Source organism: Sceloporus undulatus, chromosome 2, assembly GCF_019175285.1.
Source record: "Sceloporus undulatus isolate JIND9_A2432 ecotype Alabama chromosome 2, SceUnd_v1.1, whole genome shotgun sequence".
Taxonomy (NCBI): Eukaryota; Metazoa; Chordata; class Lepidosauria; order Squamata; family Phrynosomatidae; genus Sceloporus; species Sceloporus undulatus.
In genome coordinates, this window is record NC_056523.1 from 146,391,349 (window position 1) to 146,410,840 (window position 19,492).

General features: G+C 41.2%; 2 protein-coding genes across 8 annotated transcripts in view; both read left to right on the plus strand.

The window, feature by feature from the left end:
• Positions 1–5,561, plus strand: part of CCDC40 (coiled-coil domain containing 40) — a 41,761-nt gene extending 36,200 nt beyond the window's left edge. Inside the window, exons 19-21 of one of the 6 annotated variants that reach the window (XM_042451723.1) lie at positions 1,162–1,350; positions 2,719–2,877; positions 5,234–5,561. In XM_042451723.1, the coding sequence (XP_042307657.1) occupies positions 1,162–1,350; positions 2,719–2,877; positions 5,234–5,482 (597 nt within the window). In that variant the 3' untranslated portion in view covers positions 5,483–5,561. The other 5 variants (XR_006102144.1, XR_006102145.1, XM_042451724.1 and 2 more) reach the window with 5 other exon arrangements.
• Positions 5,562–7,434: 1,873 nt separating this feature from the next.
• Positions 7,435–19,492, plus strand: part of GAA (alpha glucosidase) — a 30,290-nt gene continuing 18,232 nt past the window's right edge. Inside the window, exons 1-8 of one of the 2 annotated variants that reach the window (XM_042451729.1) lie at positions 7,435–7,536; positions 9,899–10,506; positions 11,939–12,084; positions 13,068–13,233; positions 14,478–14,574; positions 15,539–15,658; positions 16,965–17,083; positions 17,263–17,394. In XM_042451729.1, the coding sequence (XP_042307663.1) occupies positions 9,964–10,506; positions 11,939–12,084; positions 13,068–13,233; positions 14,478–14,574; positions 15,539–15,658; positions 16,965–17,083; positions 17,263–17,394 (1,323 nt within the window). In that variant the 5' untranslated portion in view covers positions 7,435–7,536; positions 9,899–9,963. Of the gene's footprint in view, positions 7,537–7,805; positions 7,925–9,898; positions 10,507–11,938; positions 12,085–13,067; positions 13,234–14,477; positions 14,575–15,538; positions 15,659–16,964; positions 17,084–17,262; positions 17,395–19,492 lie in introns of those variants that run through there. The other variant, XM_042451728.1, reaches the window with a different exon arrangement.

A 19,492-nucleotide genomic window follows, 5' to 3' on the forward strand; every position in this document is an offset into this window, starting at 1 on the left:
AAGAGAGTAAAATGCGCATTTGGTTTTAATACAGATGCGTGAATATCCCTCTAATGGTTTGGAAATAGTGACATTTGTGCATGCGCTCATGATAATTGTGGTGGAGGCCTGGAACCAAACCCCAGCAGATACCAAGGACTCACTGTACTCGTCCTCATCATCCTCATCTTATCTATTTATTTTGATGACCTCCAATGCATCCCTGCATTTCCTGCCACATGCATAAAGGAACATAACAATACCAAAAAGAAATAATCTAGAGCATGGAATATTGCGAGTCTCTTGCCAGTTGACCATGTCTACCCACAAAGCAGATCCGGAGGTAAATTCGCCCCAATAAACCATGGGAAATCCCACAACAAGCTCAAAATCAATGATTATTTCGTGAATAAACAGCAGTTAGCTTTCACACTGTAGCAATTGTGCAAATAAAACCAATTTGTGAATGAAGCGAAAATGAATTCATGATATTTTCCCGTGAATGCCTAAATGCTGGATCATGTCTCTTTCTTATCAGATTAATAGCGGATTGCATGTGACATCGTGTGAAAACCATTTATACTCAATTTGAGCAATAAACACGGGATCTACCTCTTTTAAACTTCCAATTTTCACCATGTGCTAAACTGCAAATTTCCAAAGTCAGTAACAAGGATAAGGTAATAGTAGAAGCTAGAACAGATCCTTCAAAAATATATTAATATTCAAACTGATGTGGCTTTCAGATATGTTCAAGGAATATAATTCTGGTTGCTTGATTCTGATTTACCTATATCTGGAATTTTTTTCTTGAAAAGACAGTTAAAGATCAAGCAATACTGGGACAGCAGAGGTACTGAGGAGATATCTACATATCATTACAGTGAATGCTGTTTGCAGGGATGTTAACATTCTGCAGCCACTAGCAATATTCTGCTCTGATTTTATGAAAACTGACAAGGATCTGTAACAGTTCCAAAGCTGGTTGCAGAATCCCAGATCAAAATAGTGCCCCAAGTTCTAGAATATGAAATTTCCTAAACCATTTTCTGCAAAGCTTTGGGTTGTTGGTGCTCATATGTCCACTGTTTGTTGTCTGAATTGTTAAAGTGAAATACACAGAAAATTGGCTTTGTGATTTTGTGTTTCGTTCAGCTTGTTTGCATCCCTGCTGATCTGTAGGTAAGGTACCAACAACTGATGAAACAGCAGGAGAAACTAATGCGAGATACAGAAGCCGCTGTTGCCCGCAGAGAGACTATTGTGATTCGTGCTGAAGGCCAGAGGAAACTGAATAAGCAACTACTTACCAAGGGTGATTTCCACTATAAGAAGCTAGAGCTAAAGAAAAAGATCAAGGAGACTCAGAAGGTCAGAAAGTTAAAAAAAAAAAGGAATAGTTCAGTGGGAAGATGATAGACAGAAATGAATAAAATAAATAATAAATTACATAATCTTCTCACATGCCTAAGTGGTCAAGGACACACACACAGAGCCTATGTTTTGTGTATTGCTTCCCTGAAATAGAATTAAAGAGCTGGTCCAGTATGAGAGCACCAATTCTAATAATTATTAGTGTCTATGGGGCTAAACAGATAGGCAAAAAGAGGTGCTTTCAGGCTGACTTGAAGGTGTGACATTTAGATGAACCATAATTGGACTGACCTCCAACCTGGGACTGGCCATAAAAGGGCCTAATTGCATCCTGATCAGATGGTAATAGGAACACCTTGCATCTTTATTGTTTATGTGTCTATGAAAGGGCAGGGCTGTAGTTTGATAGGTATTGCCTCCCGGGTAGGTTTTTCCTGGTGCCAAAGAAAAGCATAAGTATGACATAAATTTGCTGTAAGGATTTAAATATGAGCACTCATGAGGTAATAAAATACTTCTGTCACATGTCTGTGGTTTGTTCCTTTCCAACAAACCAGAGAAATGCACTAATAATAAATGTAACAAACCCTGGGATTTGGACTCATCATGCGAGTTCCTTTGGTGCCTCTGACCAAACTATAAATTGTAGAATTCTATAGAATGCAGTCCCGGCATAGAGGTATTAATTGTGTAGTGTGAAGCGCCCCCCAGATTTTTTCTCTAAAGGTGTAAATATATCTTCCTACATGGCAGCCATCAGTATAGAAGAGCCCTTGTGGTGCAGTGGTTAAATGCCTGTATTGCAGCCACTCAAACCATAAGGAGAAAGGACAGGCCCAACGGCATCGGGCCCAGCCTTGATTAAGAAAAAGAGTCCTCCTTCCAGTCCATCTGCCTTGGTCCAGGCCTCAGAGGGAGAGAAGAATGCTGGGCCTGATCCCCTCCCCCTCACCATTCCCTTCTCCTTTTGTGTCATGTCTTTTAGATTGTAAGCTTGAGGGCAGGGAACCGTCTACTTTCCCCTCTGTTGTAAGCTGCCCGGATTCCCAGTGATTGGGCGGCATATAAATAAATCCTATTATTATTATTATTATTATTATTATTATTATTATTATTATTATTAGGTTGTGAGTCCAATACTAGCCAGAGTCTCAGGCTTAATTCAGCATGGCATCTTTCCAAGTTGCTAAAATGAGTACCCAGCTTCTTGGGGACAATTGTACTTGCTATTGCTATTAGGAAAAAAAATGAGTAGTGATATTTTGAGAGGGGATGTGGTATGTTGTTGTTGTTTGTTTGTTTAGAATAATCTGGCAATTGGGCTTGTACTGAGAGGCAACATGTTGTTTACTTTTCCTTCCCTAGAATGCTGAGGAATGCAACGGAATTATAGCCCAGCTTGAGAATTCACAGCGGAATGTCACTAATGCTCTCCTGGAGAAGCAGAAAGAACTTTCTCTCTTGAATAGTGAAGTAGATGACCTTGAAATACAAGCTGATCTTCTGCAGGCAAAGAAACGGCAGGTAAGCAGAGTTGGGCTTTTTGGCACTATGTGCTGCATTTTCCCTTGTGATTGGTTTGTTGTTTGTTGTTGTATGCCTTCAAGTCGTTTATGACTTATGGCAACCCTAAGCTGATCTATCACGGAGTTGTCTTGGCAAGTTTCCTCAGAGAGGGTTTACCATTGGCATCTTCTGAGGCTGAGAGAGTGTGATTTGCCCAAGTTCACCCAGTGGCTGAACCAGGATTTGAACCCTGGTCTCCAAGAATTCTATTCCAACACTCAAACTGCTACATCACACTGGCTCTCATGTTGGTTTATACCACTGCACAAAAAGCCAGCATTCTAAGAAAGGCTGGGCTTGTCATGAGTACACATCATGCCTGCTGCAGAAGCAGCTTAACAAACTAGTTATCTTTGCTCCACAGTTGTGTCATTGTGCAATCTGGCAGTGGGCAGCTTCCCATTATTTGTTTGTTCTCTCCCACTTAACCAGAGAAACAAGCTGATAACTAATGTATCAAATCCTTGGGCATTTTTTGTTGTGTAGACACATATCAGCACATGATTCCACTTTAATCATGGTAGCTTCCTACAGAATTGTGGGATTTGCAGTTGAGATATTTAGAATTCTCTACAAGAAAGCTCTAGCACCTACAAATCCCAAGATAGGTAGTAGCCATGGTAGTTAAAGTGAAATCAGTAATGCTGTAACTGGGTAGTGTGACCAGGCCACTGGATTCTTTCTGTGGTTTGTTGCAAGAAGGCTGCCCACTGTTTGATGACCCCCCCCCCCCCCCGCCGCAGCTTCTCTTATCACGTGAGTGCACTCATTCTCAATTTTGCCCATAACCATTGATACCAGATTTGGTTAGTGGTATTATTATTATACTATTATATTTATTTATATCCCACTTTTTTATACCAAACTTGAGAGTCAAAGTGGCTTACAATTTAAAAGCATTGTACAATTATCATCCTCATATGAATGCCCCACAGCAATGAAGGGGAGCCCTCAGAGCAAACTGTGTTGCTGAGGTAACATCCACCATGACAGTGATGGCATACCCTTTAGGGGCCAAGTGCCAAAACTAAAAGGTCTTATGGCACCAGATATTACCTGGTGGCAGGGGCAGGACTTCCAGGGTGTGGGACTTCTTCCTCCCAGGACTTCAGCTTGGTCTTAACCCTGACAAGACAAAGATCATGATGATCAGAGGACAGGCTGATCCATCATTAACGGTACAACCGATTCTGGATGTGTTGACTGCTCTCCTTCCAAACAACCAGTTACACATTTGAGGATGACTTTATTCCTGGATTCTAAGATGGTAGCCACAAACCAGAATGCTGTAGAATACCTTTTTGTGTCAGCATTTCTGTTATGGAACTCTCTTCTTGGAGCCCTTTCACATCACACGGTTATAGCACTTTAGCTGCCATAGCTGCCCCCTAGAGAATTATGAGGTTTGTAGTTTGTTTAGAGGCACCAAAAAGCTGCTTGACTGAGGAGTCTAAAACTCTTCCCTGATGTGCAAACCCCAAGATTCCATAGGATGGAACCATGGTAGTTAAAGTGGCATCACAGTGCTATAAATTGTGAGGTGTGAAAGGACCTTTAATATGTGTTCCCGCACAGTCGCATTGTACAGTATATGTTTTTGCAGGTTGTGGTACACAAAACAGTGATGTCTCTAAATTCCTCTGATCACTTTTGTTTTCTCTGTCCATAATATTTAGATCAGGTTACTGGCCAGGTACCATTTATTCTTGCATAACTTCCAAACCTATACTCAGTATGAAGCATCTGATTAATTTACTTCTAATAAGTCTTTTTGCCCTTAAATTTCTTAAGAGGTAATACAAGTGCTGGGATGAGAAGATGAGACTGGAGAGGAATCTCTGCTGTAATATGACAAAAACCCCTTAACAATGTACAAATACAATGTGCTTTTCTTTCTTTTCCTTACAACAATATGCAGGATGCATTACAGTAATGGTGATTCTTCTGTGCCCATTTTCTGTACTCACTGCACATGACTGAACAGGAAAATTTAATCAAGACTTACTGTGTCTAAACCTGTACACCAGCACAGGTATACTGAGTTTCTGCTTTGGAGTTCTCTAGCAGTACACATTATGTTTATTTCACTGTTTTCCTTCTGGGAAATTGACTGCTAAAAATCAGTCATTGGTCTGAAAGTTGTCCAGAACTTTGCTCTGCTGCTCCTTTCACCTCCAGATGCAACTGAAGTACTTGGGCTGCATCTACACTGCAGAAATACTCTGGTTTGACACCGCAGATGTAGCCTTAGTCTCTTGTCACCTTTTCCCCACCCTTTTGTCTATACTAATGTATTCAATGTTGCTTTTCTAAGAACCTTTCAGATATTGTGTCCAGTCAAGTCCGTATGAAGTACTTGCAGGCTGTGAAGGAAGGGAAATACAATCCATTATGTCGTTCTGAGATAATGATACGTGTTGAACGACAGAAGCTGGAGGAGCGACTGCATGCCATTAGTGTTATTCTCCATCAAGTTGAGCAGGACTATCCTCATTACCAAAGGACACTACAGAAGCTCGACCGCATCCTAAAAAATAAGTTGGATGAACAAGAAACAATGTAACGAAGGAAAGGCAACTGAGAATGAATAATTTCCTTATTTGACTTTTCATAAATAAATACATATTTAAGAATGATTGCAATATTATTGTCTGTCATTTTGTCAGCAGAAAATACTGTATAACAGGAAGGAAGGAAAGACCATCTTTCCCTGGGCCAGGCAGGCTCTCCCCGGTCCGGAGCCAGTTTTCCATGGGCCTGCACTGGCCTTTCCCAGGCCTACAGCAGTGCCGCTTGTGGACACAGGGGCGTGCTGTGGCCCTCACAGATGTCATTCTGGAAACCCCACTGTAAGTCTGGGGCAGAGGTCCCACCCACCCTGGAAGTCCTGTCCCCAGCACCAGGTGCCACCTGCAGTGGGGACACCACTGCTGAATAACAGAACTAGAAACTTTTTCTACTTATGCCCTATGGTGAATTCTTAGCTGATCATTTTATAGCATGTGGTACCCCATCTTTCTTGTAAAAAATATGTCTTCCAATGAAAGTTTAAACTAATCTTTAATTCAGCAAGTGTATTTATTGTGTATACTGGATTTCCTACTGCAGACTAGTAAATCAGTGATGGGAAAAGTGGAGCCCTCCAGATGCTCTATCAGTCTTTATCAGCATAGTCATTGGTAAGGGATGATGTGAGCAGCTATCCAACATCTGGAGGGCTGCACTTTGCTCACCCTAATGTAAAAATTTGGCCACCATGCACACATACACACATTTGTCTTTAAAGCTTTTGTGTGTGCGTGTGTCTATGAACCCCAATTGGTTCAGGCTCCCAGGTGAACAAAGCTATTTGCACATTTTTAGTTTTGAAATTAAAGGGGAGGTGGAGACATACAGTAGTGCAATTTAGCAAGTGAGTTCAGATTTTGGGATCCACCGCGGGTCCTGGAACCAAACCCTAGAGCAGGGGTAGGCAACCTTTTTGAGCCGGGGGCCGGGTTGCTGTCCCTCAGACAACTGGGGGGGGCCAAAGCCAAATAAATAAATAAATAAATATTTTTTTAAAAAATAAAATAAATAAATAATCTGGGACAAATGTAGACAAACTTTTCAAATGGTGGACACTTTTTTTAAAAAAAGTGGAGGACACGCAAAAAAATTTGCTGATTTTTTAAAAAACTGTTAATATAAATGCATGTTCCTGAGGTGTCTATAGACAATTGCCCCCCTTGCCCCTGCGCGCGAGAGGCCAAAGGCCCTGGCGGCAATTGGTGGCAGGACCGGGCTGGGGCCGGTCCCAAGGCCTCGCAGGTTGCCTAGTCCCTAGAGGGGGATGCAAAGGAATCTACTGAATGTGGTGTGTGTGCATAACCCCTGTCAATTAATCAATCTATATCTATCTATGTGAATAATAAACAAAGAAAAAAATAGTATCTGTGTACACACACACACACCCTATTATGTTATTGTGTGTGTGTGTGGTGTACTCTGATGTGGCATATATATATATATATATATATGCCATCAACAGGTGTATAGTGTTTGATATTGTGTATAAACCACACACATAGGCATACCCTTATCAACTATCTAAGTAATAAAACAAGAAATAAAATAATATCTTGTGAATACACCACACATATGTGGTGGATATATGAACAGGGCATGCAAATACCCTGTTCATGTACACACACACACACACAACATATATAATATAGTGTGTGTGTGTGTGGTGTGTGAAAATATATATATAGTATACACAGTATTACATAAAGGGGGCATTAAGGGGAGGAAGGAGAATTAGCAATGGTGTGGTGTGTGTGTGTGTGTGTATACACACACACAACACAAAATATATATGTTATTGACAGGGTATATGCGCGCCCGCACACTCTAATGTGTATGCATATATATATAGCTACCCCCCCACACACCCGGCGCGCGCTCGTTTGGCTGTTTGCTTTCCCTTTCGATAACGTGATGGACACCTCCCTCTAGTCTCCTCCTCCCTTCCATCCAGCAGCCCAGGAAAGTCACATGACTTCGGGGATCACGTGACTGTGAGCCATCCCTCTCCCCCCTGAGTCTTAGTCCTGGAGCCTCTTCCTTATGAGGCGGGTGAGTGAGTGCCCTTCCTTCCTTCCTTCCTTCCTTCCCGGCCAGGGCTCCTCCGACCCTCTTGCCAGCCCCAGGCCGAGAGGGCCTGGCTCCATCCTGCGAATCCCTGGGGCTTCTGGGCTGTTGTGGCGCCAGAGCTCCCAGACAGAGAAGGCTCAATCTCCCATGACTTCTGCAGTGTCGATGCAGCCCTGGCCTCCCTCCTCTGACTCTGCCCCTCTCTCTGCTTGCGGCAGAAGAGATTCCTGACCCAGGGACCCTGGGTCCCCGAAGACTGAACAAAACTTAAAAGAGTCTTTCTGCACAAGACTCCACTCCTGGCTCTGCCCAAGCGCCCTTCATTGCAGCACAGTGACTGAAAGGGAGTCTAGTTTTCTTGCCTCTTATTGTTAAGTACATATTGTGTAGTTCAGATTTTAAGACTTGCATAGAGTTTTTAATCCAGTTTAAATTTTAATGCATACTCACTTTAACTTCTTTTTAATTATTTTTGTATTGTTTAAAAACACATCCATATTTACAACTTCCAAAACATTCAGAAAGGGGAAAGGGGTGGGGAGCAACAACAAATAGTCTAAGCATTCACAAAGAAATCAATAAACAACATAAAACCACTTCCTGTCCCTTATTTTGAATATCTTTCCTTAGTTTATGTTTACTTTGTACTTTCTGTGCTATAAAGCCTTCTAAGTTCATTATTAATGTCTTTCTCTACTAAATACTCCCTTTATCAGGACTTTTAAAAGGGTTTTTAAATTTTTATTTTAAAATTTTAATGTATACATTTTAATGCTTTTGTGTTGTTTTTAAATTGTATTATTTTAAACTTGCTGTTTGCTGCCTTGACTCCCTATATTGGGAGAAAGGGGGGATTTATGATGATGATAACACCTTCATTGGACAATCGAAATGCACAATATACTTGTTGGAAGCTTTTGAAGTTTCATGGGCTTCTTTCTTCTCTGTTCTCTGCCATAAAGAGGCCTCCCTGGAATGGAGACATGTTGGATGGCAAAAGAGGGGTCCCTGTTGAGATGCAAATGGGCTCTAAATTTCCTGGACTTTGAAAATCTCCCTATTTGCCACATGGCCAGAAGGAGGAGGAGCCTGTCTGCAAAAGATATCCTCCCCATCATAACATCTTTACTAAGAACTCAAACAACATACAAGTGTCTGACTAACATCTCCAATTTTTCCCCCCTCCTATTTGGTTTGTAACAAACAAACAAACAAGCTTCATTTATATACCACTTCATCCCGCCTAAGCAGTGTCTAAGCGGTTTACAACTGTAAGCTAATTGCCCCCAACAATCTGGATACTTATTATAGCAACCTCCTCAGAAGGATGCAAGCCTGAGTCGAGCTTGAGCCCTTTTGCTGGTCTTGAACTCGCAACTTTATGGTTCTGAGTGAGTGGCTGCAGTACAGGCATTTAACCACTGCGCCACCAGGGCATCTTGCCTGATGAAGAAGCCCATGGAGCCTCGAAAGCTTGCAACAAGTATATTGTGCATTTTGGTTGGCCAATAAAAGGTATCACTGATGGATTTTTGTTTGTGTTTGTTAAATGGCCAACACAGCTACCTCTGCATGTTTTCAATAATAATAATAGAGTGTCAGAAATCTTTGCTCATTTAATGAAGACCACGTAGGGAGGTGCCAGCAGACCCAAATTTACTACTCACCCCCCAAAAAATTTGGAACAGAAAAAAATAAGAACTGACCCAAAGTAGAATGGTGGTTGCCAAACTAGACTGAATGAACACCCCAGTTTAACACAACTCCATCCCCATGCATCCGAGGAAGTATGCTCAAGTTATGAAAGGTCATTCTACTAATTTCTCTTTCAGTTAGTCTCAAAGATGTTACAAGAACCCTTTGCGTACTGATTTTCCAGCCTAACATAGCTGCGGGCTACATCTTGGAATTCTAACTTTATCTGTTTTAGCGACCTTGGAAGGATGCAAGCCTGAGTCAAGCTTGAGCCCTTTTGCTGGTATTGAACTTACAACCTTATGGTTTGTGAGTGAGTGGCTGCAGTACAGGCATTTACTTTATATTAGTATTTGTAGTTTTTGTTTGGTCATGTCATACTTTTTCCTGGAATGCCCTCAATTTTGTGGAGCCTTGCCATCCTTTGCTGTGAGGACATCTAGTCACCCTGATTCTGGTATGTAGGCCTGACTGATATATTGGCTTCTGAATTTATAAAAGATAGTAACTGCTGAGAAGCTGGCAGAGGAGGACAGCCTTGTCTTAGCAATAGTTCCCTTGGACAATGCACATGAAGGGAAGTCTTTAAGCTCCTTCTCTTCCAAGGATTTGTATTATAAGTGTCCACCTCTTGTGTTTTCCCTTGCAGTTTGATGCAGTGACTTGTCCTGTGCCTGCTGAAGAGAGCTTCTGGCCATCTTCTTATCCACTGCCATGTCACTGGCTGAGAAACCTGAGCAGAGGGGGCTGTGGGTGATTCTGTGGGTTTCTGTGAACATTGCTTTGCATGCTGGGCTCAGTGTCTGTGGAGTCCATGGAGCAGCTGTGAGCCTTGGAGTCGATTCAGAGGCAGAGAGCACTCACTGGGCTAAGAAGAAAGGCAGAGAAGGAAAGGAGCAACATGAGAACCTTGCTGAGCAGCCAAAACCATTCAGAGCCACCAGTTTACAACCCAGACAGTGTGACATCCCTCCGAACAGCCGCTTTGATTGTGCCCCAGAGAAGATGCTTTCTCAAGAAGAATGTGAGGCTCGGGGCTGCTGTTACATTCCTGTTTCGTCCAAGGGCTCAGATCTTTGGCAGCCATGGTGTTTCTTCCCTCCCAGCTATCCTAGTTACAAGATGGTGAATCTGACTACCACCAAAACTGGCTATACTGCTCACTTGACCCGGGATAAGCCCACGTTCATGCCAGATGACATAATGAACTTGGAGTTGGATGTGCTCTTTGAGACACAAAGCAGGCTTCACTTCACAGTGAGTAGGGGCTAAGTCTAGAAAGTAGGGGCTCTGAGAAACTCTATTGTTTATATTACATGGGAGGTTCCCTGTAAAGCAAGAGAACCTTTAGATTTCCACATATTTTTGAACCATCACTCTCATAATCCTGCACAGTGGTAGAATTCAAAGATACAGCTGTATTAGTGTGTAGAATCAGTATGTAGAGAGAACTTGTATCACCTTTGATGCTAACTGAAAGAAAGAAATTGGCAGCATGAGCTTTTGTAGACTTCAATCTACTTCCTCATCTGAGGAAGTAGACTGAAGTCTACAAAAGCTCATGCTGCCAATTTCTTTCAGGTAGTATCAAAGGTGATACAAGATCTCTCTACGTACTGATAATCCTGCACACTTATGCTGGCTGAGGCTTTGGGGAGTTGAAGTCCAGGAACCTCTGGAAAGCCATGTTATTTCTATCCCTATTCTAGGCAAAACTATATATGTGCTATAATTTTGGGAAAGCTTAGTGACAGTACTATGTGATACAGTGTTTGGCTTGCTGAAAATCAGCATTTTTAAAAAAGGCAGTTCTAACATTTACCCGGAAGCTGAAGATGTAACTGGGGGGGGAAAAGAATTCTGGTGGTTGGGACAGGACTGCATCAACCTGTAAAGCTACTTCCCTTTCTGCATAACCAAAAATAAATTATGCAAATAGTAAAGCATCTAGAACAAGTTATGTAGATATGCTAGATATATCTAATGTTTATTTGCTGATGTTAACTTTCTTAGCCACAAAAATTGACAATGCAGTTACTAGCAAGCTTACTCAGGTAAATACATATAGAATTGTAATCTTAATTTTATTTTGTGCTTGTTGAATAGACCCCTGATCACAGCAGTCTGCTTTATAAAGAGCAACTGGGATGTAGGAAGAAATATATTATGTATGTTTTACTATAGAGTGGGAGCAGGGAAAGTATTGACTTACACAAACATTGTCAATAGTGGGTTGAACAGAGAGAATGGTTTCATGGCACACTACACACATTATAACGCCAACTAACCCCGTAATTTTATGGGGGTTCTGTTGACCAATTCATCTCCTTTCTGGTTCCCACACTACATGAAAGCTCATGCTACCAGCTTCTTTCTTTCAATTAGTCTCAAAGGTGCTACAAGATCCCTTGGCATACAAAACATCAGTGTTTGTGATCCAGACTGCTTGGACATGACCCTAAATTTCATAGACGTTCTCCTTTTTCTATCTCTCTCAGGTAACGTCACTACCAATTTCTGCTCCCTAGTAGCCACCTTGAATCCCACTTTTAGGGGGAAAGGTGAAGTATAGGTGATGATGACTGACTAGAATCCTTTAATCTCCATCATCTCTCTTGCTGAATAAATAGAGTCTCTGTGTGGCTATGTTCAGGCCTGTCATGCAGTTTTGATGTCTCTTTCACTACAGCTCAGGGATCCAGCTAATAAGCGGTATGAGGTTCCTTTAGAAACTCCCCAATCAAGCAACAAGGCATCCTCCACACTGTACTCAATACACTTCTCTGCTGACCCCTTTGGCCTTGTTATTCTTCGGACATCCAGTGGGCATGTACTGTAAGTAGCTCCTGGCTTTCTATACCCTAACATGTTCCCTCCTAATTATCTGCTTCCTGAAAATTAGCTTAATAAAAACTAAAAATATATGTGAAGATAATATTGAAATGAGAAATATTGGGGTAGAAGATTGTTGCCATGTTGAATCATGTGTCTGTGATTAATATTCTGGATACTGAAGGGTCATTTAACATAATACATAACAGCCCACATTTTGCATCCAATTATGTGACTGCCAGGGAGGTGCAGGTAATACTGCCTGTCTGATTGTATTCCCATGTCAAACATGTGTTTGTGTCATTGTGTCACAGCTACATTTTCTGTTATAAATTTAAAGGTTATAGATACACATTAAACCGAAAGTGAAAACATATGGCCTTCCAGATGCTGATGGACTGCAACTCCCATTTGCCTCAGCCAGCAAATCCAGTGTTGAGGAATGATGAGAGTTACAGTCAGCAATACTGGATGGACCTAAATTGCCCAGCCTTACACTAAACATCATATTGAGAAGCAGTCTCCATTGGCCTATAGTTCTGAAGATCTGAATGACATTCCACCATGTTCTACTTGCAGGATTTATAACCTCAAACTAAAATCTATTAGCCTTGTTCTTGAGAAAGGGCTTGGCAGTGTTCGACAGCATTCAGAGTGCTGTAATAACATCATTAAGATGTGATATAATAGTGGGAATGAGACCTTTGGCTTGGCAACATTTGATTAAAGATTGTTCTGTCACTTTTCATGTACACACACACACACACACACACACACACACGGGGTGTTTACTTTGTAATGGATGTTTAATCATTTGTAGTGGATGGATGATGTACAGGAGACTTACATGGCCCAGGCATTTGTTCTAAAATAGCTAGTAAAATATGATGTATGCATGATTTGAGGAGAGTTAAGTGGAGCAGGGCAAAACAAGGGAGAATTCAATGTGAACTGTTGGATAGGAACATCCACTTTCTCCCCAACAGGCTCAATACCACAGTGGCCCCACTATTCTATGCAGACCAGTTCCTGCAGTTGTCAACTTCCTTGCCCTCAAGTTTCATCTCTGGATTGGGTGAGCACTTGACTTCACTCATCCTCAATGTCAACTGGACCAAGATTACCATGTGGAATCGAGACATGTCACCCATGGTAAGTCTTGGGGAGAGATAGCATGGGGTCCATTTGGGTGGACTGGATCTGCTTCATGGTACTCTGAAGTCATTATCACATGCTAAATTCATCCTTTTATCTGTTGAGTACAAAAGTATTATGATACCACTAGAGTGCAGTGTTATGTCCTGATACTGAAGGTAATTTGGCTGCTGCTAACTCACCATTAAATCCCTGTCAATTTACCCATCTAACAAAAGAGTGTTCCATAGCATGATCCTGTCCATATCTGCAGAATTCCACTGAATTTTCATTGGGTATATTCCATATACTAAGAGCATATCCATTCTGATATCTTCACATGCATAGGTTGTTTTCAGTGATGGTTTTCAGGGCCAAAAATCATTTAAAAAACAAACATTCAAAACAGTGCAGTGAGGATGGAGTAGTGGTTACCCCAGAACACTCAGTGTCTATTGGGGGGGGGGCCTGAAAGCTTGAGGGGGGGAAGGATGTTTAGCTGCTTGGCTGGAAATCTGAACAGCATACAATACTGCTACATTTGTTGTAGGTCTGCTTGTCCACTCACACCATCTTAAAGCTGTAATTGCCCTGTTCCTAAGGAACTGTGGGAAGTGTAGTTCTGCATCAGGTTCTTGGCATCTCTAGCAGAGAATTCTAAGCTCCTCAGTTAACCACAGTGCCACAAACCATGGCAATTACTGTACAGTGGTTTAAATTAAATTTACAGCTGTTTTGTAGACAGTCCTGTGTCTGCAGAACTGGAGGATAGCCATGTTTAGATGCCTTGTTAGATTCAGCTGCCTGATTTCCTTTTTAGGCTTTCATTGACTTATTAAGGTGCTTGAATGTGAATGTTTGCAAGCAATTACTGAAAACAGAATATGGGTAGAAATGGGGCATGGCTTAGTTATGACTTTGACTTAGTCTGGCAATGTGACATACTCAGCTATCATCCAAAATTGTATTGTTAAAGACTGTAAATATGTTTTAAATGTATTTTAAAATTTTTAATTTATGGTAATATTTTACAGTTTTGGGAGGTTATAATTGTTTGTGTATTTGTTTGCTGACTAAAGAGCTTTTATGCCTCTAAGTTTGTAACTGTATGTTTTATATTGCATTTCCATGATTGCCATCCTGGGATTGTTGTGGTTAAATGTCTGAGTGAGTAAGCCTGGTTTAGTTGTGGAAGCCATTGACAAAACCTGATTTAGATGTGTAGGGTGACCTTGACATTGTGCATTATTTCTCTTTTTCAGCCTTTTTCCAATTTGTATGGTTCACACCCCTTCTATCTAGCACTGGAAGAGGATGGCTTAGCCCATGGCGTGTTCTTGCTAAACAGCAATGCCATGGGTAAGTATCTCTTTAAGATGTGTCTTTGGTATGCAAAGTCATCTTCTGTGGGATGGAGTATCACTGGAGTATTTACTAGGTTGTGCATTTGAAAACACACACATCACCACTTTCACCTCTGGCAGTGTGGGAGATGGGGACCACAGTGTTTCCCCATACCACACAACTCAGCTCTGGGGTACTGCCACCTCATGTTGCTCCCAGTATCTTGGGAAACTTCTCACTAGGCTGGCTTTTCTTGGCCTGATCAAGCAGAAAAAGCAAGAGCTGAACCTTTGAAATAATAGAAGCAGGATAGTCCCAAAGCTGGTTTTCCTCTCCCTTTTCAGCAGAGGAAAGGCTTTGGAGTCGGGCATCAGTGGAGACCTTACCAGTCTGGATGATGCAATCTGATGGGACAAATTCAGTGGTTTCCCACCCTTGCATTAACTTATAGTTCTGCTGGCAGCCCAGGCAGAAGATCTTGGCTTTTAGGTCTTGATAAAAGTACAGTTTGCAGCCAAATCTGCTCTAAACTGTATTGTAAAAATATATGATCCATGCTTATATCTGTATCTGTGATTTTTAAAAAATAATTGAAATTATTATTGCCCTGTCAGTGACTTCAAAACATTGTGTAGTAATGTATGTTTCATGTGAAGTATAACAATATCTTTATACAAATATATGGTGTGATTATGAATCTTCTAGTTCTTTGTCAAAATGATATTGCAAAACTGGAAAATATGCAGGAAAGGACAACCAACAGATTATGTGTGCTGCAGAGAAAAAAGATAAGGAGATCTCCCCCCCCCCTTTTTTTTTTTTTAGAGCATTAGAACCCAATGGGTGGATGGAGGGAGTCTTTAACTGTGGTGATGAATATAATTATAATTGCATGTGGACTGTGCTGGTAAAGTTGGGGAATGTGTTTGGCCTGCAATGCCATTTTAGCACTGTCTTTATGCCACTGTTTGCTTTGCAGATGTGATACTACAGCCCAGTCCAGCCCTGACATGGAGAACAACTGGAGGTATCCTGGACTTCTATGTCTTCCTGGGCCCAGACCCAAAGAGTGTGGTGCGCCAGTATATGGATGTCATTGGTAGGCACTGGTGTGCTTCTGTATCAGAGAGTTGTTCATTACTTGATAAAGGGCCTTTTAATTGCATCTGTGATCAAGAAGAAGACTTAGTTGCCACTTGAAGGCCTCATGAAACTTAGCAAACCACTGACAGTTTTATCCTTAATTCTCCCAACAGGGCCAGTTCCCTCTCAGCTGTCCTTTAACCACATAGAAACTCTGGGTCTTTTGTATCTCACATTTCAATTAGTACACTGGTGCAGATAGAAAATAGTGAAAGATGAGAATTTCTAATTGGTAGGAGAAATCAGGAGACTCCCACTGGAGACCCCTGTTGGATCAGGTCATACAGTTCTTAATGCTGCTCCAGTATTCTACAATACCTGTTGCTTCACTTTTTCATAAGTGTTTCATTGTGGAATAGCAAAAAGTGAAAGAACATTATTTTTCACCACTGAGCTTTTGGGATGGCCTGAAAAGTTTTGAATTATCTGCACCAGACGCCTGCGTGTTTCATGTACTCTTTGAATCAGAAACATCCTTTCATTTGGGATGCTGAGAACTGCTCTCTGCAGAAATTCTATGGGCACAGACATGTTTCAGTACAGGAAAAGGCATAAAACAGGTGTGCTTGTCATATATGTCCTATCTGTGCAGGACTGGCTCCAGGTCTGAAGTCACCATGACAGATCCCTCACTGGCTCACCTGGCAGTAGTAGGCAGAAGCGATTGCAGTATTGCTCTGATCTAAATCTGGGCAGTGGTCACATTCATGAGGTTCATGCAAGTTTCTAAATACCATTTAAAATTTCAGTGCTGCTTCCAGGTGTTGTAGAAAACTAACATGGTGGCTAGATGAGCCACATAAGGATACTTGCAATGTTGGATCAATCTAGCTATGTTTTTAAATGGGATGGTGTTAGCAGATGGACATGCTATGGTGCTGGGTCCTCAGTAGATACCTTAGGATTCTTGGTTCTTCTGTTGTCTGAGCTATCAATATACAACAATGTACACGTGAGTTTCATATGTTTTTCTAAACTGATGATTTTGTGCATTAAGAAAAATTCTTAACAGATGAAGCAGTCCTGACCAATGAGGATTAAAATGTCCAGCTTTCCTGCCATAAAAAAGGACATGATGCCTTTAGGGCATTTAGGCCCTTTAGATTACATATTACCAGTTTAACAAACAAGCTAAAATTGAAAAGTTCAAATCTTCAAGAACATGTTGGATAGTTTTGCTGAAAATCTATTCCCATGAGAATCTCATGACCTTTAATGGCTTATTAGAGAAAATGAATATTGCCTCCCATCCCTTCCTTTAGGATATCCATTCATGCCCCCATACTGGGCCCTAGGATTCCATCTCTGCCGCTGGGGATACACTTCCACTGCTGTAACCCGGGAAGTGGTAAAGAACATGACAGCAGCACAGTTCCCTCTAGTAAGTGGCTTCCATTGTGTTATGTCAAGGATATTGTGTGGGATTGTTCAACTGTTTTGCCTCTGTGGTAGCAGAGCTAGAGCTGGGTGTCTCCAGGAAATTAGTTATCAAACTTGGAAATTAGAGGAGTAGGATTACCTATATTCTTCCTAGTAATGCTACCTTTGTGGACTTCACAGGATGTGCAGTGGAATGACCTGGATTATGCAGATGCCAAAAGAGATTTTACCTTCAACAAAGATGGTTTCTGGGATATGCCAGAAATGGTGAAAGATTTCCATCGTGAGGGGCGGAGGTATGTTATGATTGTGGTAAGTGAATGGGAAGAGAAAAGCTAGCAGGCAAAGATGGAGTATGGGAACTTCTGCAAGCAAAGTACATGATTTTCGATCAAGTGTTCCCCAATATAAACTCATATTGCCCCCACATTTCCAAACTTTTCACTTCCACATCAGTGAGGGCAAATAATTAAAAACTGCCATTCTTAGAAATCCTCCCTCATATCATGTTCTCCTCAGTGAATGTCCATGTGATAAGACAGCAGATTTCACAATTTTACAAGTGTGTGATTGTATGACTTGTGATAAAATTGCAGGCAAAAGCATAATTTGCCTTGAAAGGAAGAACATAACATAGTTTCACAATCATTTTTATTTTCTAGATCAGGCAAGCAATGCTGGAATCTCAGGCTCAATCTCTAAATAATGTTTCTCACACACAGGCTGAATTTCCCAAAAGAAATTCTACAGGCCAGAGAAAGAGCTATATCCAATCCCTTTTCTGTATCTTTTTGCATATCCAAAACCAGATTCAGACCAGCACTGGTAGTCTTAAACACTGCCCTCCAAGCTTAGAAAGATAATCAAATTGTGGGAAGACTAATTTAAAATGTTTGTTTTGTCTCTTTATATAAACTGAGAAGTCACTGGGTTGATTTACATTGTCAGATACTTCTTTACTATTTGCACTCCCTAAGTGGACACACAATAAGGTCTTATGTAATCATGCCTCCACTTTCATGCATATGCCCATTATTTCCTTACCTGTTGTTGTTTGCGTTCAAGTTGTTTCCAGTTTATGGCAACAACCCCAAGTAATAGGGTTTATTTGGCAAGATGTGTTCAAAGGGGGGGTGTTACCTTTGCCCTCCTCTAAGGCTGAGAGAGTGTGACTTGCATCAAGATCACCAAGTGGGTTTCCATGGCTGAGTGGGGATTTGAATTCTGGTCTCCACCATGTATAGCTGGACCTTTGTCCAGTGATAATGTACCTGGCTACTTAATCTCTCTAAGATATGGGTGGGAATCCTGTGCTGCCCCTGACATTGTTGGATGGCAACTCCCAGCAGCTCTAGCCAGCTAAGGGAATGGTGAGGAGTGGTGGAAGTTGCAATCCAACAATATGTTAGTGAGCCACAGAATTCTCAGACCTGCACAAAGGAATCTGGCAACATGATCTAGACTTTTACCTTCTGAAATACAACAGAATCTGAATTTCAAGTCCAGACACAGCCTGCTTAGGAACTTCACCTACAGGGTTGCTTTTTGGAAGTAACACAACAATTTCTGTTCAATATTATGCCTAATAAAGTGAGGAGTTACACAAGGTTCTCCCACTATATTATATCTATAAACTAAAGGATTTTATATGGGCCTAATGGGCATGGTCATTAAGTTTTGGAGCAAGTTGTTTTCTGTGCACCAATGTCACTGAGTTCTTTTTTTTTAGTGCTGTTTTAGTTAGGTGATAAATATAAAGCTGCTCATGAAGATGATTTAGAAGCTTTAGCAATGCAAAATTCAGTAGATAGAGTTCTGACAGCTCCGCCTCATGGAGCCATGGAACTGTCAAATTAGCAATCTAAGCTGCTCTAAGAGCCTTTTTAGCTGGAGCAGGATACAAAAACTCTAAATAAATAAAAAATAAATAATAGTCTCAATTCTGAAAGAATTGCATTGGCTGCTGACTTGCTTCCAGTACCAAATGAAGCTAACTCCTTCTTTTCTTTAAAGCTTAATTGGTTTGGGGCAAAGGTGCCTTAAGGAACACCTCTTCTTGTAAAAATATGCCATGATAATGATAAGAATAACAACAAATTTAAATACATCAGCACATTGGACACATAACACCAGTTAAAAGCACATAACACGTGTGAAAAGTGCCTATAAACTAATACAGTGGGCCTTCAGTGCCTGCTGGGGTTTGGTTCCAGGACCAAAATCCATGGATGTTCAAGTCCCATTATATACAGTGGCAAAGTAAAATGGTGTCCCTTATGTGAAACAGCAAAATCAAGATTTGCTTTTTGGAATGTTTGTGTGTGTGAATATTTTGAAAACATGGTTGGTTAAAACCGTGGATACATAATCCATGGGTACGGATGGCCAACTGTACATATTAAAAACAGTC